Source organism: Podarcis tiliguerta (genome assembly GCF_965153285.1).
Source record: "Podarcis tiliguerta genome assembly, chromosome: 8".
NCBI classification, from domain to species: Eukaryota; Metazoa; Chordata; class Lepidosauria; order Squamata; family Lacertidae; genus Podarcis; species Podarcis tiliguerta.
The window spans coordinates 22,380,907-22,402,803 of record NC_139541.1 but is presented as its reverse complement, the minus strand read 5'-3'; the positions used below and the strand labels follow the sequence as shown (position 1 = coordinate 22,402,803).

The following is a 21,897-nucleotide window of genomic DNA, read 5'->3' as shown; positions in this document are numbered from 1 at the left end:
AAAGCATAACCATCATGGCTAGCAACCATCGATAGCCTTCTTCTCCGTGAATTTAATCCTCTTTTAAAGCCATCCAAGTTGGCCATCACTGCCTCTTGTGGACATGAGTTCCAGAGATTGCACTGCATGAATAAGCCCTTTCTTTTATCTGTTCCAAATCTTCCGACTTTCAGCTTCATTGTATGCCCATGAGGTCTAGTGTTTATGAGAGAAAGGGCCTGGGGGAGGTTTTCTCTATCCACTTAAGTGTGCTGCATGTTTTTTCTCCCAGAGATTGACCACCCATCTGACCACCTGTCAGGCACTGGACAGAGGAGGAATGGTGGAGACCGCCTCCCCAGCCTGACCCTTCCAGAGAAGGAGAAGAAGACAGTTCAGAATTACAACAGGGGTTTGAGGGAGGTCACAGCTCAGGGGCAGATGAGGGAAAATAATGGGAGAGGAGGAGGAGGAAGAGGACACACCAAGGGGAGGTGACAGCTGATGGACATAGTGTCTTTAGAAAGCATTCCAGACCCCCCTTCCAGAACCCGGTGGGCCTTGAAAGTAGGAGAGCAAAGGGCTCAGAAGAAAAGGGCCCTCAGCACCACCGGTAGGGCCGTGATGACAAATGAAGAAGTGGGAGAAAAAGGGGGTGGAGAGTCACTTGGGACAATGCCATTACTCCAAGAGGCTGTGTTCCCAAGCCTCTCTCTCTGTAAATATTGAATAAAAGGTAGGTGATAAGCACTTTTCCTTGTCTTATCCATTCCTGGCAACCTGCTGCCTGACACCAACTTGGAAACCACTGAGCTCCCCCCTCCATCCTGCCTTCACCCCGGAAGGTTTCCTTCCTGTGTCTTACCAGGGCGCTGGTGTAGGTGGGATCCGAGGTGTCATCTTCCAGGAAGCGGGAGAGGCCAAAGTCCGAGACCTTGCAGACGAGGTTGCTGTTGACGAGGATATTGCGAGCTGCCAGGTCACGGTGGACGTAGTTCATGTCGGCCAGGTACTTCATGCCAGCAGCAATGCCCCGTAGCATCCCCACCAGCTGGATCACAGTGAACTGACCATCGTTTTGCTGCAGGGTAGAAGAGAAAAGGACCGACAGGGTCAAGCAGGGATCAGGGTTGGACAAAAGGGGGTTTCAAGGAGAATTCAGGCCACCAAACCACCTGGCTAATCACCTTGGCTCATGGAATCGGACTTGTAGAGCTGCAAGGGACCCCAAGAGTCATCTAGTCCAACGCCCTGCAATGCAGGAATCCTTTGTCCAATGTGGGGCTCGAACCCAGGACCTTGATATTAAGAGTCTCATGCTCTTATAAATATATTATTTGCAAAAGAAGCTGCACAACTGTGAGCTGACCCCCCTCCCCAAAAAACGGGGCTTTCCCCATTTCCTCCTCTAAAAACTAGGTGCATCTTATGGTCAGGTGCGTCTTATGGAGCAAAAAATATGGTATATATAAGTCTATAGAACAAAATATAAAAAAAACAAGCAGAACTGTAGCAATAACAAAGACAATCAAAGATTTAAAAAGAAATCCTCATGATAATTTATCAGATTTTTGGTGTGAATTTTTCCTATTATATACATTTATGTAAGCAGTTTTGACTGATATACACATTTCTGCCAGCCACTTTCCTCAATTTAATGCATTTCATAGAATCGTGGGGTTACAAGGGAACCCAAGGGTCATCAAGTCCAACCCCCTACAATGCAGGAATCACAACTAAAGAATCCCTGATGGATGGCCACCCAGCCTCTGTTTAAACACGTCCAGTGAAGGAGAATCCACCACTTTGCAAGGTAGTCTGTTCCATTGTCAAATAGCTCTTACCACCAGGAAGTTCTTCCTAATGTTTAGTCGCAATCTCCTTTCTTGTAATTTGAATTCCCTGGTTTGGGTCTTCCCGTCAAGAGCTGCAAAAAACAAGCTTGCTCTGTCTTCCATGTGGCAGCCCTTGAGATATTTGACGGTTGGCCCAGAGACCTGAGCAGGTTGCTGCTCTTCGAGGGTTTTGCACCAATCAGGCTCAGTCAGTTATTTCCCTATCCAGAGGGTGCGGAGGGGAGGAAATCCTGTCTGACAACGTTATCGTCCAATATGCAGGAAACAACATGTGCAACAGCTGCTCCTTGGGGAAGGAGGCTAACGTAGTGGTAGAGCATCTGCTTTGCATGCAGTAGGTCCAAGTTTCAACCCCAAATGGCACCTAAAGTAGGGCCAGGAGAGACCTTGGCTTGAGATCCTGAAGAGTTGCTGTCACTCATGTGTGGACTGAACCTGATGGGCCATAGGAAGTGACAGCTTCCTCTGTTTCTATGCTCTCTTTGACTGCATGGCCTGCTTCCTACCACTCAGCTCTTAATACACTTGGTGGAGTGAGAGGATAGAGCAGCTGTTCTCAACCTTGAGTCCCCAGATGTTGTTGGACTACAACTCCCATCATTCCAAGCTAACAGGACCTGTGGCCAAAGATGATGGGAGTTGTATTCTAACATTATCTGGGGACCCAAGGTTGAGAAAAGCTGGTATAGATTAAGGATCCACATGGGCGGGACGTAGGGAGTAGAGGGGTTAGATTGGTATTTGTATGATCCCTTACACCCCTACATGGAGGTGGGTGAGCAATCTGTTTGTAAATGATGCTTAATGAGAACAGGGGGCCGTCTCCAACTAAGCCCTACTCAGAGTAGACCCATTGAAGCGAGTGGACCTAAGTTAGTCATGTCCCTTAAGTACAATAGATCTACTCTGAGTACTACTAGCATTAGGAGCAACCCAGAGACTTTGTGTGTGCGGATGCAACATCGATTCCGTTTATTTTGTTTAGCTGTTAATGATGTTTACATGTGGAATTTTAATTGTATTTTGGTATTCGATTTACATTTGTAATGCTTTTCTTCAATGTTTAAGCACCTGCTTTGCATTCTCACTAATTATGCTGCTTTAAATGTGCTACTCCGCTCTCTTTTTGTATCCGATTCTCATATGTAGTGTTTCATTTTGATACTTTGTAAAGTTCAATTTGATCAGTAAAGAAAGGTTGCAGGTGGGATAGAAACGATTTAAATGGATAGAAATAAAGGGAGTCAACGTGATGACATATTTAGCCCCTTTTCGGCAGATACCCAATTCCAATTGTGCGTGTTTGTCTCTGTGTGTTTGTCACCTGCTTTTGTGCATCTCTCTTCCAGGTCTTCAGAGAGGCTCACAAAGAGGACAGCTGCTTCCATGAGGAACCTCTACCAGTCATTGAACCCACTCCCAGCCTCCCCCATAACAGCGTACCCGTAGGAAGGAATCCAATGAGCCATTCTCCATGAATTCTGTAACGATCATGACAGGGGGGCTCTTGGTGACCACCCCCTCCAGGTGGATGACGTTGGGGTGGTCAAACTGGCCCATGATGCTGGCCTCGCTCAGGAAGTCCCGCCGCTGCTTCTCGGTATAGCCAGATTTCAGTGTCTTGATGGCCACAAAGCTCTCCCTCTTGCCTGGAAGCTTGAGGTGGCCACTGCACACCTCGCCAAACTCCCCTGGAGTGGAAAACACGGTGTAGGAAGAAAGAGCGCCTTAGGTTTCTGAGCTTTGGGAGTGGGTGGGGGAGAGATAGCGGTTACCTCCCACTATTCCCCATTTCCTCGCACCCACCCCCAGTTCAAAAGCAAGGCACGATCCCTCCCTTGGTCAGAGCCACCCATGGGAAAGTGAGGCACCCACACAGACTGGGCCTAAGGCTGCGCCAAGCGCCTTCCCTCATTTCTTAGCATCCTTGGATTGCAGAGTTGGAAAGGACCCAAAGAAGAATGTAGGCCAACCCAATCACATCCCAGTAAAATGGGGCCATTTATGCAGTTTTGACAGAGGTGGGGAGGGCACTTTGTGGGGGATTGTTGAGAAACTCTTTGGCGCTTTTCCTGGTTGTTGATTGTTATTCTCCTGTCCAAAAAAGGGAATGTCCTAAAGATAGCAATGTTTTTGGAGAAATGGTGGTCCGCAAAAGAGACCACCAGTTTATGAAGTAGCTGCCATTTTCCTCCAAAATGCTTGTTCTATATATGAGATATTCTGAATGTGTGGGGTGGGGAATGGCTGCTGCTCTGCTGAAGAGAGCTCCACTACCATCTAGGGAGAGAGAGAGAAAATCCCACCTCTGCTCCGCCTGAAATGGCCCCTGTCCCACTCTTGATTTTCAAGACGGAAGTTCAAAAATGCAGATTTTCGGCATGGCCCCAGCTGGGTGTGCAACTCGGCCACACCCTCCCATTGACACACCCTCCCTGTGGCCGTTTGGGGTTGCAGCACAGGCATCCAAGGGAGGGGACTTACCTGCCCCAATCACCTGCTCAATTTTGACACATGAGATGTCAATCTCCTTTGCAAACTCTCTGACAGCCTCATTGGGGTCTTCATAGGTGAAAGGGTCGATGTAGATCTTCATGCCGGGAGTCACTGCTCAGGAGTGGAAAAGGGTAGAGATGTGTATATATCTCTGTCTCTGTCTCTCTGTCTCTCTGTCTCTGTCTCTCTGTCTCTCTGTCTCTCTGTCTCTCTCTCTGTATGTATTCATTCAGCACACTTAAATACCCAGCCCATCCCCAAAGAACTCAGGCCAACTGTCGCTGTTTCTCCCACTTTACAACCTTTGGCACCCTTCCAGCACCCTTAACAAACAACCCTTCCCAGGTTTCTTTAGGGAAAACCATGAGTATTTAACGTGGTTTAACCACAGCACTATAAACGTGTAGTGAAAATGAGGCCAAAGCAGCAAGATGAGCCAATTCTCCCCGGTTGCCAACCAGTTCTCTCCCTTCCCATTCTGACCACCACAGCACACTGCCTTTATTGCAAATGTGCAGCGATACCCGGAAGTGTCTGCACGAGTCTGTGGTCAGCCTGTATGAGGAAATGCTTATGCGCAACTCAGCTGTGTGCCTCTGGTGGACCAACTGATATGGCATCTATCAGGGTGGGATCGTTGCAGTGTCAGGAAACAAGCACAGGGTAGAAACTGCTCTTATTCTAAAAGGGTGATCCTTGTTTTGTGGGCAGGGTTGCAACATGGGAAGTTCTTGATACCGTACATGCTGGGATTGTGTTTATGTCAATACATATTGGGATCCAGTGGCTTTTGAACTCAGCACCATCACCGCACCAAAGATCTATCTGGACCCCCAGGTTGTGCTTACTTTCAATATTTATGGGCGATTTCCTTCAATTTAACAAAGCAAGATATATTAATAACTCGTTTGTTCAGTCGTGGCTCAAGGCAGGAAGGACCTTTCTACATACTCCATTACCAACTGGTTTCAAAGAGCCTTCTTTACAGGGCCATCAGAGAAATAGACCCACAACTCTGGGTTCTTAGATGAGAAACAGACCTGATGGATTTTGTGGCTTCTTGCAGCTTATTTAATGACAGTCACACACACACAGCAAATCCTATCAAAACATGATTTCATCTTGCACTGTTTTTGATTTTGTGAGTTTTTGATCTGCTGTTTATGTCTGATCTTGGATTATTACTGCTATACTGCCTCTTTTTGCCCGATTTCCTTTTTATCTTTCGTCTCCTTACCTTATACCTGACCATGCTCAATTTCCCCCCGTTTGTTGTTGTTGAATTGTTGAAATAGTCTGTTAGTTATATAAAAACAGTTTCAAAATATATTTTAAAAATAAACTGCTTTTATACTTGCATTGCTATTTGGCTGTTCCATTTCCCTCCTTATTGAAAGTGGGGTACTTGGCGATTGCATGTGGAGTAAGGGCGCTAACTACCTGAAGCTAGTATCCAGTGCATGTGTGTAAAAGAAGAAGAGAGAGACACTGTTGGGTCAGGCTAGCAGATGTAGTGAGGTCTAGGGAGGAGGGAGCGATGCCTCAGACTGGGGCTCCAAGTGACCCGGGCCCAACACTTGATCTCTGCACCACTAATGCTCTTTCAACTGCAGGTCCGGGAAACTGTGCCCTATACTTCAGAGGTACTACCAGCCCCCTGAGCTTTGTCAGCTGATCAGCAAAGGCCAATCTCTGGGTGGCATTTAGCTACGTTCTGTCCCCGCCCCCTCTCTGCATGCATGATGCTGTCCCCAAATCTGCTGAGATTTCAGAAGAAGAAGAAGAAGAAGAGTTTGGATTTGATATCCCGCTTTATCACTACCCTAAGGAGTCTCAAAGCGGCTAACATTCTCCTTTCCCTTCCTCCCCCACAACAAACACTCTGTGAGGTGAGTGGGGCTGAGAGACTTCAGAGAAGTGTGACTAGCCCAAGGTCACCCAGCAGCTGCATGTGGAGGAGCGGGGAATCGAACCCAGTTCACCAGATTACGAGTCTACCACTCTTAACCACTACACCACACTGGCTCCCATTTCAGGAGCCTTCAGGGAGAGGGGAAGCAGAGATAATTCCATTGTTGTTGTTGTTTAGTCATGTCCGACTCTTCGTGACCCCATAAATCCTTATATTGATGGAACAATTTGCTTAGTGCTTTGTTGAATTCATCCCTCCCCTCCCCCATCCAAGACATCACTGCCATGCAATACCCTGGCCTCAGTGGGTCAGGAAATCATTTATGGTGTGAGGACAATGATTTCAGCCAGGGGTGGGGGACCTTCCTCAGCCCAAGAGCAATGGTCGCTTTTGGGCAAGCTTCTGGTATCAAGCAAGTCAGTGGTAAGTGGGCCTCTCTGTGGCCCTTTCTGGTCTGTGTTTTCTGTCCCCAGACTGTTCCAAGACGCACATCCATTTCTGGTGCCCAGCTCCGTCCTCCACTCCACCCTATATCTCTGTCCTCTGCTCTACCACCAGAAGCCTGGCTCTTATGGAGACCTGACTGACAGCTGGGGACTTTTTCGTGTGCAAAGAACAGCAAAGTGTGAGCCTAGAGGGTGGAACATTATTTGGAATATGCTATGAAGGAACTCTTCAGCCTTGGCTCTCCTAGATGTTGCTAGACTACAGGGACCACCACCCACAGCCAGCATAGCCAAAATTCAGGGATGATGGGCCTTGTAGTCTGACGACATCTGGGGAGCCAGGGTTGAAGGAGGTGGCTCTAAAAAAGTAAGTTTGTCCAGATGCCTTCAAACAATGGGGGGCAGAAGTCCGAAGGCACTGAGGCAGACCAGGAAACAACCTCCCCACCCCACCCCTCACCTCACCCTTGGGGCTTCATGCCCACTGGAGAGTACATACTGTGGCCGCTGGTATAATGCTGCAGCTTGTCGGTGTACTCGGAGTCTGCACGCTCAAATCCTCGTCTTCTGGAAGGAGAGCACCGGGCTGAGCGGGAGGCAGATGGACTAGCAGAGCAGGGGGGCAAGGCTGGGCTTCAGCTCTCAGCCCAGAGGCACAGAGCATCTTTCCCACGCCCCTCCCAGCCTAGAGCCCGCCCCTTCCCCCCTTCCAAGTCCCTCCCTCCCTCTCCTGGGAGGCTGCATCTGCACTAGGGTGCATATGGGGCAGCCGTTCAATATCCACAGAGGCTGTGCATACAATCTGCACTGTCTCTGGGGCCTATGTTAAGCATTCACAGGGCACCAATCTGCACCAGCCACCTCTCTCCCACAAGGTTTTCCCACCCACTCCTGGACCAGCAAGAGCCAACCATCTCAGAGCATCTTCTACTGCTGCTTCTTTTAAGAATAGAATAAGTTGCCTCTGTCAGTCTGGCCTGTTATTGCCTGCTCTGACCAACAGAGGCTCTCCAGGGTCCTGCCTGGAGATGCTGAGATTCAAAACTGGGACCTTCTGCATGCAAACCAGAATGCTTTAAACCTGAGCTAGCATACAAGTGGTTCCTTTCAGACTGGCGCCCCTTTCCTCTGCAGCACTGGTTTCTCCGTTGTGCATTGTTTGATGCAAGAGCTGTGAAACGGGAGCAGTGCAGCATCTCTTATAAAGCCTGCTAGATCTCTCCCAGCTTCCCTCCCTCCTCCCAATGATCCCCACCTGCCTCTCCCAGTAGCAAAAGCTCCCTACCTGTTGCAAACAAGGACGATGACTACCAGTGCAATGAGGAAGACGAGTCCCGCAGCCGAGGAGCCAATGATGAGCGGCAGTTTCTCCTGGATGCTGGTTTGGTACTCAGCTGTGAGGAGCAAGAAAGAAGAACAAGGTGGGGTTTACTCCTCAGGTGGATGAAGGGGGCCCAATCCCAACCATGGTTGGCACTGAGAGGGAGAGCTGAGTCACTGTGCATGTGAAAAGTGAACCTCTCTAATTTGCACATCCTGAAACAATAGGTGAAGAGAAACACAGCCATCCTTTGAAATTTTGCACTTTCCTGAATTTTGCAGTGCAAAGTAACACATGTAAGATCACGTATCATAAAATGCACATATTGGTGACCAAAAAATGTATACAGGTAACTCACATCTTAGGCAAGGGTTATGTTCTGGGGGTGGCACTTATATGGGAAACCATGGATACTCAAACCACCTCCTTGGAACCACTTAAGTATTGATGAATTTTCAAGAGGTCTTTTGAAATATCAACCAATCAATCTTTATTACGGTCCAGAGACCCAACAAATCATTACAAAGCAATGCACAATTCAGACAGTCTATCTCCAGGTTAAACAAGCATTTTGTTCAGACTTAAAAATTCTTTTGAAATATATTTGCTGTTGGCATCCATCTGTCTTGAGAGACAATGGGGTGCACCTCCGAGGGTGAAGCCAAATCGCTGTGTTAGAAGCACTGGAGAGACATCCTCGGCGCAAGCCTGGACAGTGTGTGTGGAGGTCCTGGGCTGCCCAGATGACAAGACCCCCCTCTTGGCCTCACTGATGTGGTCCAAAGGAAAGCAGAGCAATACATTTGGCACCAGCTTGGCTGCAGGAGTTGCCAGAAAGAGGCGTACAAGGCACCATCCAGCCATCTTAAGGACTCTACTCCAGATTTGTGTAGGTTTTACTCCGTTGCCTTTTCTTCTCCCGAAAATACTGTATCTTGCAAGGCAGCGGAGGATATATATGTATAGATACATGCTCTGAAACGGATATGGAATCATGGAGAACTGAGCTTAAGATTCCCAGGGAGTCTTCTGCACCATATCTCACCTTCGGTCATGGTCTGGAAGTACATCTTGCCGCTGTAACGCCCATAGCCTGCCACAGTGCGTGCCCGCACCTGGAAGACGTAAATGGTGCCAGCTTTGAGGTTCTGCACCGTCACAGTGTTGGTGGGGCTCTTAACTGCCGTGGCGTTGAACTCGCTCAGATCCTGCCAGGCAAACAGACGCCAGCTGATAAAACGAAACCTTCTGGGCACCCCCCGCCCCCAAGATATATCACCCTGGGCCTTTTCTAGGTCAGACTTTCACAACTTGGGTTTGCAGCTGTGTTTTACTTTATTATATTTACCATACCCGTAGTGATTCTATGTCATTTTATATAATTAACGCATGCATTTATTTTTGTTAAGTCGTTGTTTTATATGTATTTATTCCACACCATGGTACTTTTTTTTTTAAGATTACAAAAATTTGTATACAAATATTTATGCCCATTGGCTGAACTATACTAAGGATAATTATATATATATATATATATATATATATATATATATATATATATGAATGATACTGTAATTATACTCACACATAGTTATTCTGTGCCATTTATATAACTGGTGCAATACTATCTGTGGTTTTGCATGTATTAAAGCTTGTAACAATATGCAAATTATCTATTTATATAATAATAATAATAATAATAATAATAATATCCCATCCATCTAGTTGGGTTGCCCTGCCACCTATCTATATCTATATCATCTATATCATCTATTTCTATTTCTGTTTCTATTTCTATTATTTCTATTTCTATTATTTCTATTTCTATTATTTCTATTTCTATTATTTCTATTTCTATTTCTATTTCTATTTCTATTTCTATTTCTATTTCTATTTCTATTTCTATTTCTATTTCTATTTCTCTGCCTGTCTGCCTGTCTGTCTGTCTGTCTATCTATCTATCTATCTATCTATCTACCCAGTGCTCACTTTCTAAAAAACATGTTTAGGGGTGCTCTCATTTTGACTCAAGAAAATCACCATTTTATAGTTCAAATCAGGAAAAATAAATACAGTAAATGGACAAAAGTACAAAGATTCACAAAATGTTTAGGGGTATGAGTACCTCTGCATACCCCCAGAAAAAAGCTCTCTCTCTCATCTATCTATCTATCTATCTATCTATCTATCTATCTATCTATCTATCATCTATCATCTATCTGTCTATCCATCCATCCATCCATCCATCTATCCGAACATCCCCTCACCTGAAAGTCCTTCGACTTCCACGCCACCCTCCTGAAAGCCTCCCCCTAATATTTACATGGGAACAACCATCTGGTGAAGGAGGTGGTGGTTCAGAAGAGACACCCCCCTCCCGACACACTGAACCAGCCCTGATTCTGCTACTCTCTCCTGGCTTTGCTGCGGAACAAGGACAGAGCAAGGCAGAGCCAGGGCACCCGTTTATGCAATATAGGTCAGGACCTATTTATCGGCTCAAAACGGTGGGCTCTCCTCCCCCTCCCCCAGCTCCTGCTGGCCTGAAGGGAACCAAAATATAGGTCATCTGGAGGGAACAGAGGATTAGCCCTTTCCTCTGCGAATTGAAGTGTGGGAAGGACATTTGTGACTTCATGTAATCATGGAGTTTTAATTAGCTTTTTTCCCTGATACATACACCCCCTCTTTGATATACACGCAATTCCTCGCAACTGGGGAATGAAAGAGATTGTGGATCCCCGTCATAAGCATTTCTGTCTGCCAACGATTCTTGCACCTGACTCATTCCAACTGAAGAGTGCCTAACTCAATCTGGTTTAAAACTGCATGATTTTTGTAGAGGAAAGAAGTTAAGGAATTCATTGAAGAAGAACAGGGTATTTATAATCATCGCAGGTGTCCGTGGAGGGGATATATTAATGGAAAATATCTAGTAGTCGGGTTCCTACTGAGGGTATTTGACGAGCCAACATGACAGTGAAGAGGCATTGAAGATTGGAGTGATCAATCTAGGATTCTATGGCAGCAGACCAAGCTGTATTGTAACTTTTGAATAAAATTTATATTTTAATTTTATATGCATAAGCTATTTATATAGATAAAAGCTATTTTTAGGACTTGAAATTAGTGAGTTGGCAGCAGAGGCAGACGCTGTACGCTTCTGTTTATCTTCTTTGCTGCCTGTTTTTCGAGATTCTGAAAACACTGACAATCACACTCCCCATTGCTGGGAACACCATTCATTCATTTATTTTCTCATAAGGCTCCACAGTGAACGCATTAATCATTGCCCTCACTCTCAGTTGGCTTTGGAATCATCATCCCATGGAATCATCATGAAGCCAGATCAGAGCAAGGGCACTAATTTCTGCCCTCACTGTTGAGCTGTGGTGGGGGAATCTTTCTCAGCCTGAGAGCCACTTTCCATTCTGGGCAACCTTGTAATAATAACAATAACAATTAATAATAATAATAATAATAATAATAATAATAATAATAATAATTTATTATTTATACCCCGCCCATCTGGCTGGGTTTCCCCAGCCACTCTGGGCGGCTTCCAACAAAACACTAAAATACAATAACCTATTAAACATTAAAAGCTTCCCTAAACAGGGCTGCCTTCAGATGTCTTCTAAAAGTTTGGTAGTTATTTTTCTCTTTGACATCTGGTGGGAGGGCGTTCCACAGGGTGGGTGCCACTACCGAGAAGGCCCTCTGCCTGGTTCTCTGTAACTTGGCTTCTCACAGCGAGGGAACCGCCAGAAGGCCCTCGGTGCTGTGTAGGGGTCACATGATGGTGGTGAGTGAGGCCAGAGGCAAAAGTGGAGAAAAGCAATAAATATAATATATACCTTTGTACAACAGGATAGTTTCTAAACATACCGCTCTCTATCCTGTATCCAGACAAGCAAGAGGCATGCTCGACATTCAAGGACACATTCCAGCCAGAAAAAAGCCTCATGAGGTATGAAGCAAGACTGGTGAGGGATATGGTTTGGGGAGAGTCCTGGGGGGCCAAATAGAGAGCCGTTGAGGGCCACATATGGTCCTCAGATTGCTCCTTGTTTGCACATCCCAAATTTTGTTAGAAATGTCCCCCCCCCCTCCAAATTTCATAGCTGGCCAGCAGAATGGGGAGGTTGGCAGAGAGGATTTCAGCTCAGCACTAATCAGGGTGGAGGAGAGAATGAGATGCAATTGCATGTCAAGTGAAGTTTGAGGAGAGGGCCCAGAATGGGTCCATTTCCTTTCCCCCTCCTCAGCTCCCAGTATGAGGCTCAGAAGTGGCTCTCCAGAATAAAACTAATGTTGTTCTTTTCCAGAAAAAGCAACACACACATTGACAGTAATTGTCAGTTTTCCATTTCAAAAAAGAAAAAGGAGAGAGAGAGAGAGAGAGAGAGAGAGAGAGAGAGAGGAGCTTTCCCAGCGGGAGACGATTCAAAGCCTCTTCTAATGCCAGAGCTCTAGAGGAACTCGAGAGGCTCACTTCAAAGAAACCCTGTCGGCAGATTCACTAATGCAGAGATCATACTGGAATTTGAAATCCAGCTCTGTGTCTGGTGCTCAGGTGCAACATCAAAGTGAGATATGGGAGACACTTTGAAGGTGTATCTTCCCACTTATAACCAACTAGGCCAATTAGGTTTCTTATTGGACCAATGTATTTGACCCAGAGTTCATAGACGCTTCCTCCAGCTCTTCCTCCTCCACAGCTGCCTCATACTCCATCAGACTTATCGGTCCATCTAGCTCAGCGGTTCTCAACCTGTGGGTCCCCAGATGTTGTTAAACTACAACTCCCATCATCCCTGAGCTCTGGCCTTGCTAGCTAGGGGTGATGGGAGTTGTAGTCCAACAACATCTGGGGACCCACAGGTTGAGAACCACTGATCTAGCTCAATATCGTCAACCCTGACTGGCAGCAGTTCTTGGGGGTTTCAGGCAGGGGGAACATCCTCAGTCCTTCCTAGAGAGGCTGTTGAGGACTGAACCTGGGACCTTCTGCATGCAAAGGAGATGCTCTGCCTCAGAGTTGGGCGAGAACTGGTTTTCAACATTGCGATATATCACAAGCTGGCTGGTCTCTCGACTGGAACAGCCACGGCAAGTGGTCTGCCAGAGAGTGCCCGCAGTTTGGTCCCTGATGACTCTCCCTGACGAGAGTTGAATGTATGCCCCAACCCATGCCCCTCTGTCCCCTGGTACCTTCTCGTAGTATTGCAGCTCATAATCCAGAATGACTCCATTGGGCTGGTCGGGCTGTGACCACGAGAGGGTGATGCTGTCCACCGTCCGACTCACCTGGTGCATGATGGACACGGCTGAAGGGGCTGTAAGAGAAAGAGGTCCGTTGCCTTAGCCAGTGTGTGATCACTGCCCTGCAGGAAGGGAGACGTTTCAAGGAAGCTCCTCTAGATGCTGATGCCACATCAAACACTTATTGACCTACAAGCAATGGCTCAGCATCTGCAACTGTCACCACAAAGGCATTGCTGGTATCAATCCCGTGTCATTGAACTGGCATGTCCTGTGAGCTCCTTCCCCTCTCTCAACAACTTTCCTGTGGCTGTTGAGCTGCAACAATATTTCAGGCTCATTCTGGGGTTACCTGCTGATCACAGCTTATTCCAACTCTGCAAGGAGCTGTCCAGCCTGGACTCTTGCCTCGTTGCCTGAACTTCTTGGGCCGAGTTCAAGGTGTCACTATTAATACTATAAAGCCTTTAACAGCTTTGGACCATTTTTCATGCGAGATCGCCTTACCCATATATACCCACTTGACCACTGTGGAACTGGCACTGTAACCAGCGTTCTGCATTTACAGGAAATAGATATTCTCCCATGGCAGCAACTTTGGAACTTCCTGCCTATTGACACCAGGCAGAAACCTTCACTGTACAGTGGTACCTCGGGTTACATACGCTTCAGGTTACATACGCTTCAGGTTACAGATTCCGCTAACCCAGAAATAGTACCTCAGGTTAAGAACTTTGCTTCAGGATGAGAACAGAAATTGTGCTCCAGTGGTGCAGCAGCAGCGGGAGGCCCCATTAGCTAAAGTGGTGCTTCAGGTTACGAACAGTTTCAGGTTAAGTACAGACCTCCGGAACGAATTAAGTACTTAACCCGAGGTACCACTGTACTCTTTTTGGCACTAGCTAAATTCATTTTTCTTTCATGCAAGACTACCTAGAGATGGAACTTTGCTGGGTGTTTTAATCTACTTTTTGGCCTACTGTTGATTTTAATTATTTTTGAATGTTTTAAATAGCTGTTTTTAACTGACAATTGTATTGCCTTATTCTTTTTGTAACCACTTTTGTAACCTGATGGGCGGGGTATAAATAATAAATTATTATTGTAAATTATTATTATTACTTAGAGGTTTTGTTACAATAAAGCATTATATGAAACCATACCCTCCAACATTTTCCCAATGAAAATAGGGACATCCTATTCCATGATAATAATAGTAATGATTTTATTATTTATACCCTGCCGATCTGACTGGGTTGCCCCAGCCACACTGGGCGGCTTCCAACATATATAAAAACACAATGAAACATTAAATATTTTTTAAAAAACCTTCCCTATACAGGACTGTCTTCAGATGTCTTCTAAAGGTTGTAATTAACTTATCTCCTTGGTGTGGTTTTTTTTTTTGATATGGGTTTTCATAAGTCCACAGTCCCCGATGCAAATATTTCTGAGCCCAGAGATAATAGTCTTAGTGTCAACTCAAAATTTCATGAAGACATCAGGAAGAACATAAGAAGAGCTCAGTTGGGTCAGGCCAAAGGCCCATCTAATCCAGCTGCCTGAACTCACAATGGCCCACCAGTCGTCTATGGGAAGCCTGCAAGCAGGACTTGACCACAACAGCACATATCCCCACTTGTGAACTGATATTCAGAAGCTTCCTGGCTCCAGCAGTGGAGATACCTATCATGGCTAGTAGTCACTGATATTTGTCCAACCCTCTTTTTAAGCCATCCGACTTGGTGTTCATCACTACATCTTGTGGGAGCAAATTCTGTGTGTGAAGAAGAGCTTTATTTTGTCTTGCCAGGATCTCTGAACATTCAGCTTCCTTGGATGTTCCTGGGTTCTAGCATTATGGGAGAAGGAGAAAAACGTTTCTCCATTGAGAGTGTTGGAAGGAAGAATTCTGAACATGCACTCACAACAAAGTGTTTTTGAGTATCTCAGAGAGCGACGTGAGCTGAATCACACATCTTTGGAGCTGAAATAGCTTTTCCCTGAGGGTCAGCAAGGTTAGGGGTTGGAAAGCAGTATCATGGCTTGGTTTGCTGGAGTCATGGTGTGTGTGTGTGTGTGTGTGTGTGTGTGTGTGTGTGTGTGTCTTTCCCAGCACATTTGCAGTGACACACTTTGCTTGCTCCTGTCTTCTGCTCTGAGTACCCCGTGACCTGGATTAGCAGGGGTGAGGGTGGCTGGACGATGTGTGAATGGCCTTAGAACAGAGATTTGAACCTGATTGTTATCTGATCCTTTGTTTTCCTGAAAACTGCCCCACACTGACATTTAAATGCTGATTTATTTATTTACTTTTTTAAAAAAAAAAAACCAAGCTTGTTTAGGAGAGAAAATGCTGGTCTGTCCAATTCCAGGCAAGGGACCACCCCAATGGGATTATTTCTCTACAACCTAATTGGTTCCCCCTCCCCACTTTAACACAATTCATATGGACATAGGAAGCTGACCTATATTGAGTCAGACCACTGATGTATCCAGCTCAGCACTGTCTACACTGACTGGTAGTGGCTCTCCAGGGTTTCAGGCGCGGGGGCGGGGATTCCTAGCCCTACTTGGAGATTCTGGGGGATGATTCTAGGACCTTCTGCATGCAAAGCACACCCTCAAGACATGGGAAGCTGACTATTCATCTATCCAGATCCATATTGCCTACACTGACTGGCAGCAGCTCTCCAGGGTTTCTAAAAGGGACACATTTCAAGCCCAATCTGTTGATTCTGAAGAACGTGGGACCTTCTGCATCCAGGACAAAGAGGTGGCATGGCCTCCCCAGAAGCGGCTGAACCCACCTCAGTCCCAGGCACCATGGCCAATGACCAGAGAAGATGGGAGTCAGACTCTAGATACTCTGCAGCTAGTGAGAAAGAAACTACTGAACTGTGATGCTTCAGGGTGAAGCCATTAGACCCTAAGATCTTGCTGGATCAGGGCAATGGCAAATTATTATTATTATTATTAGTAGTAGTAGTAGCAGTAGTAGTAGGAGTAGTATTTAAATTTATATACTGTCCTTTATCAAAAGATTCCAGGGCAGTAAAGGTAAAGGGACCCCTGAACATTAGGCCCAGTTGTGGCCGACTCTGGGGTTGCAGTGCTCATCTCGCTTTATGGGCTGAGGGAGCCAGCGTACAGCTTCCGGGTCATGTGGGGAGCATGACTAAGCTGCTTCTGGTGAACCAGAGCAGTGCACGGAAACGCCGTTTACCTTCCTGCCGGAGCGGTACCTATTTATCTACTTGCACTTTGACGTGCTTTCAAACTGCTAGGTTGGCAGGAGCAGGGACAGAGCAATGGGAGCTCACCCCGTCACGGGGATTCGAACCGCCAACCTTCTGATCAGCCAGCCCTAGGCTCTGTGGTTTAACCCACAGAGCCACCCGTGTCCCCTCCAGGGCAGTGCACAACCTTAAAAACACATTACAGAACATCAGTTATAAAAAACATAATAAAAAGCATACTGGCAGGCAGCCTAATAATAAAACGGCCATCACAATAGCAGTCCTATTTAGTCCAGCATCCTGTTCTCACATTGGCCAGCTAGGTGCCTGGGGGAGCCTGAAAGCAGGATTTGAACAGAAGAGCACTCTCCCTTCCTGGGGTTTCCAGCAACTGGTATTGAGAAGCATTGCTGCTTCCAGAGAATAGCCATCATGGCTAGTCACCTTGGATAGCCCCTCTCCTCCATGAATTTGCCCAATCCCCATTGGAAGCTTCCCAAGTTGGTGGACACCATTGTTGGCTATTCGCAGATTAGCTGCGCTGCAGAAGGCGTGCTGGGGAGACCACACATTACAAGGAACGCAAAAACTACTTTTGCTAGGTTTTAATAACAAAAACAAAAACTCATTTTACACTAAATATACCAATAAGCATGACCCATCCCCCGGGGTACTGAGAGAGCTAGGTGCTGCTCTTTATATACTATACCCAACAGCTTAATTAACATAACTTAACAGCACCTGCTATACTGCTTCACAGCTGTAAAACTAGGTCACGTTATTTGCTCTGGCCCTTAAAGAAATACACGTCTTGTGGAACAATAATGAACCTTCAAATTTAGAGAGACCATTCAACAACCATTGCTTCCTGATGGAGCGAGTTCCATAGTTTAACTAGTGTGAAAAAGTGTATTCTTTTATCTGTCCCGAGTCTTCCAATGTGGGCATCCCAAGGGTTGGAAAAAGTTGCTCTGAACTGAACAGATCAGCTAATACAGTGGTACCTCGGGTTACAGATGTTTCAGGTTACAGACGCTTCAGGTTACAGACTCTGCTAACCCAGAAATAGTGCTTCAGGTTAAGAACTTTGCTTCAGGATGAGAACAGAAATCGTATGGCGGCAGCGGGAGGCCCCATTAGCTAAAGTGGTGCCTCAGGTTAAGAACAGTTTCAGGTTAAGAACAGACCTCCAGAACGAATTAAATTCTTAACCCGCGGTACCACTATATGGGGAAGAAGTTGGGGGAAATCGAGGCATGGGGATGCTTCCTCCTCCCCCCACATCGGTTTCCATCCCGACCTCCCCAGCTGCAAGACACGAAGCAGACAAGCTGCCTCTCTCTTGCCGTTCCTCTCATTGTGGGTGGGTTGGGGAAGGGAGCTGGCGGTGGGGGTCAACTGACATGTTGTCTGGGACGACCCTGGACCACATGCTGGCCATGAAACCACGACCCGTCTCCAGTTTCCCCTTTCATGGCCTGAAACCTTGCCAGCGCCAATCCATTTTCACTGTTCCTCTCTCTCCGTCTCTCCCTCGCTCTGTGTCAGCTGCCAGGTCTGCGGAGCAAATCTGGTCCTTGCGAAGGGGTCTCCCTCCTGCCCACCCACCCCCTGCCCACAATCAAAGGGTCTCCTTGGGCTGACGGGGCTCAGCCGCCCGGCTTGGGTTACGTGCAGCAGAATCAGTCTCTGATCACAGTAATCCCCGTAACTTGTGTTGAATCGCAGGGGCGGCTGAGCCCACCGAAACCCCCTCTCTGTTCCCCCCCCACACCTCACCCCAAGAGCTCCGAGGAATGAGACGGGGCAAGGAGGAAGGACAGAGCAGCTGGGGGTCTTCCGGACTCCCCCCACCCCCAGCTCCAAACCTTCACTCAAGCGTTCTTCCCCCAGCATCAGGTTACCGTTGGCCACCATCAAGCCAACGGGGGAATTCTGGTATTTTCAATTAACGTCCGGCAGACACGGCTGTGCTCTGAGGTCAGGGTCAGAAATGTCTCGTGGGAGGGCGGCTGCGTGTGGCTGGGGGGTGGTTGTGGGGGAAAAGGGAGGACACAGAAAGCTGGACTAAGCAGATTCAGATATGCAGGCTTCCCTTATCACTGGAGACGGAGCTTTTGGGGGAAAACTCCAAGGTCAGGACGGATGGACCCGCTCATTTCTCTTTCTCTGTGTTTTCAAATTTTCCAGGCTTAACTTCAGTTCCTCCCAATTTTGCATTGCTTTTTTTTTTTAAAGACTGCATAAAAATTCATGCACATTTACATATGCATTTTCCTAATATGCACATTTTGGGGGGCAAGGCATTCATATTTTTGCAAGCCACTTCTCCTAATTAGAATGCATTTGCCATTAGGCACTTTCCTATTCCCAAATAGATGCTCTTGCATACCGAATTTTGGGTTGGAGAAAAGCACTGCAAAAGTCCAAACTTCCAAGGACAGCTGTTGTTTAGATTCCCCTATTGCTTCTGGAAGCGTGAGTGAAAATGCAAACTAAGCCAATTTTCCCTCCATCCTCATTTCAAAGCCAGAAGTGGAAATAGTATAAGAAGAAAATCTTCCTAATCACTTGACTTGTCCACATCAAATGTTATTCTGTCTTGGGGCACAGAAATGTCACAGCAGTGGGTTCGAGCCTCACGTTGGGCAAGAGAGTCCTGCAATGTAACGAGTTGGGCTAGATCACTCTCAGGGCCCCTTCCAAATCTAGAATTCTATGATTCTATTAAATACTCAGAGAGTCCCTGTTCCTTGAAAGGGAGTTTCAGAGATGAGGGGCCCAAACTGAAAAGGTCCTGTTGCCCATCACCACCCACCTTCTTCCAGATGTGGAATGGTGAGGGGGGCGGGGAGAGAGATGGAGCAGGGACAGAGTCTGATCTCAATGGTGATAAGTGTTCTTGAAGGAGCAGGCAAATTTCTAGACACCCTTTTCACAAGCCATACATAGAGGAATCTGTGCACACGCACAACCCCAGACTGCAATCTTATGCAACCCACAGCTTGAGCCTTATCTGGGAATTCAAACACCACCAGTGGAAGTGTGGGGAGGGTATAGGGGGTGCCCCTTATGTCTCCACCTTTTGTGTCAGCCCATTCCTCCTTCTTAAGTGGGAAGGTCTGAAGGTGGTTTCTGAGCACTTTGGTATGAATGATAGCATTGCTATACATCTGGGAAATCCCCAACATGTCCTGTTTTGGGGGGCCTACATGCCCATCCAGGGGTAGGGATGGGGATTTTTACAATTGTAAGCAAATGTCCAGCTCAGGCTCTGTTTAGGGCTCAGAGGTAGCCTGAAAAAAGCTCAATGACTTTCTTCATCTGGAAATATGGCAACCCTATGAATGCACTTAAAACCTTCGGCGCGACCAGGTGTTCAGAGGCTTCAAATCACAATCAGCTGAGTGCTGCTAGAACTGAGGTACCCAGGCTATTGCTTGCCAGGTGTTTTGGATGACAACTCCCATCATTCCTGGTTATCGGCAGTGGCTGGTGGGACTCACAGTCCACAACATCTGGAGGCAAGCCCTGTGTTGGAAGCCCCATTCCTGTTTAGCACGCCAAGGTCTCCTCCGGGCCCAGGGACAATTTGGGACAGGGCTGACACCCTGCTGCCTTCTTCACGTGTTCACTTTGACCACATTACGCATCACGTGGACCTCAAAATTTCTGTGCCTGGTGCTTCCTACCAGATGCTGCCCAGCAGCCAAGGCTGGCAGATGTTGTTGGACTCCATCCCCAGACAGCATAGCCAATGGTCAGAGATGAGAACCTAAGGAGATCCTGTTTGATTAGGGCAATGACCAATCCAGTCCAGCCTCCTGTTCTCACAGTGGCCAACCAGATGCCTGTGGGAAACCTGTGAGCAGGATCTGAGAACAAGACCACTCTCCTCTCCCTGTTTGTTTCCCGCAACTGCGATCTAGAAGCATTACTCCCTCCAGCTGTGGAGGCAGGGCATAGCCATTATGGCTCGTAGCAATCAAAAGCCCTCTCCGCCTGGAAATGTAAAGAAAAGGACGGGGATTTTTACCACATGTGGTGGTCATATGACAAAATGAAAGATTTTTGGGAATTGATCTATAATGAATTTAAAAAGATGCTTAAATATACTTTCTCAAAAAAGCCTGAAGAACTATTGCTAGGTTTGATGGGAGAGGATATTAAGAAGACGGACCAAAGACTGTATTTGTATGCTACAACAGCAGCTAGAGTCTTGATAGCCCCAAAGTGGAAAACACAGGAGACACCGACTGTAAAGGAGTGGCAGACAAAGTTGGTTGTGTACGCAGAACTAGCAAAACTGACACATAGAATTCGCAGTCAGGAGGAGACAAAGTACCAAAAAGAATGGCATAAATTTATGGTTTATGTAAGTGAGAACTGTAGAAATTTGAAGACGTTAGCAGGACTGAAATGAATCTTATGTCATGGTTTAGTCCTTTATTAATGAAACTGTGAATTAAGGATTGGAATAAGAAAACCTGTGGAAGGGAAGGACGGAAGTCAACGGCTCTACGGAGCATAAAGTAGGATACATGTAAAAAGACTTGATGTTTTTGTTTGTTGGTGTTGGTGTATTTAAAATGAAAACTTAGTAAAAAGCATTTAAAAAACAAAACAAAACAAAAGCCCTCTCCACCATGAATTTGCCCAATCCACTTTTCAAGTTGCCCAAGCTGGTGACCACCCCTGTCTCCTGCAGGAAGGAGTTCCATAGTTTGACTATGAGCTGCATGAAGAAGTGCATTCCTTTATCTACCCAGGAGCTTATTCTGGAACTCAGAGGAACTTATTCTGAGCAGAAGTTAGATTTTTCCAGGGGGGATTCTCCTCCAGGGCAGGCGACCTGCTGGAAGAAGGCAGCGTGGGCAGAGCAGCATGCCTCTGCACTCAGAGCAGACAAAAGTCTCGGCCTGCCTCAACCTCCCTCAGCGCCATCATTCATGATCGCTGCTGCCAGACCCTCTTGTTGTTGTTCGAGCTCCATGCTGGATGTGTGTGTGTGTGTGTCTTTCCCCCCACAGCTTCTGTTTCCAGCTGCTAATGATGAACATCAAGGCTGCCAGGCTGTGCAGAGAGCTTGCGAAAGAATCCTGCCTCTAATTACGGGAGAATTAGCGAGCAGACAGTTACTGTTTAGCGCTAATGAACAGATACATTAAGGAAGGCGTCGTGCCCGGGCTGGGAGCCTCAGCTCGACGCATAATAAGGCCGAGCCGAGCAGAAACACGCAGGGGGAGCAGAGGCAGAGCGGGAGGTTTCCCCGTCTTCCTCTCTCTCTCTCCCCCCGCCGCCTCCACCGCTACCCTCCCTGCCACCCCTTCCCTCCCGCCAAGGTGCGAATGTTCACAGTTGCTGCAATAAAGTCGCAACCACG

The 21,897-nt window shown here is 46.9% G+C and overlaps 1 protein-coding gene across 11 annotated transcripts in view; it reads right to left on the bottom strand.

Moving 5' to 3' along the window:
* EPHB2 (EPH receptor B2) overlaps positions 1 to 21,897 on the bottom strand; it is a 114,572-nt gene that overhangs the window by 12,684 nt on the left and 79,991 nt on the right. For 2 of the 11 annotated variants that reach the window (XM_083452089.1, XM_083452097.1), the window contains exons 6-12: positions 13,225 to 13,349; positions 9,056 to 9,218; positions 7,975 to 8,083; positions 7,189 to 7,295; positions 4,320 to 4,445; positions 3,279 to 3,526; positions 845 to 1,060 (exon numbers count right to left, since the gene is read on the bottom strand). In XM_083452089.1, the coding sequence (XP_083308215.1) occupies positions 845 to 1,060; positions 3,279 to 3,526; positions 4,320 to 4,445; positions 7,189 to 7,295; positions 7,975 to 8,083; positions 9,056 to 9,218; positions 13,225 to 13,349 (1,094 nt within the window). The remainder of the gene's footprint in view (positions 1 to 844; positions 1,061 to 3,278; positions 3,527 to 4,319; positions 4,446 to 7,188; positions 7,296 to 7,974; positions 8,084 to 9,055; positions 9,219 to 13,224; positions 13,350 to 21,897) is intronic. The other 9 variants (XM_083452092.1, XM_083452098.1, XM_083452094.1 and 6 more) reach the window with 6 other exon arrangements.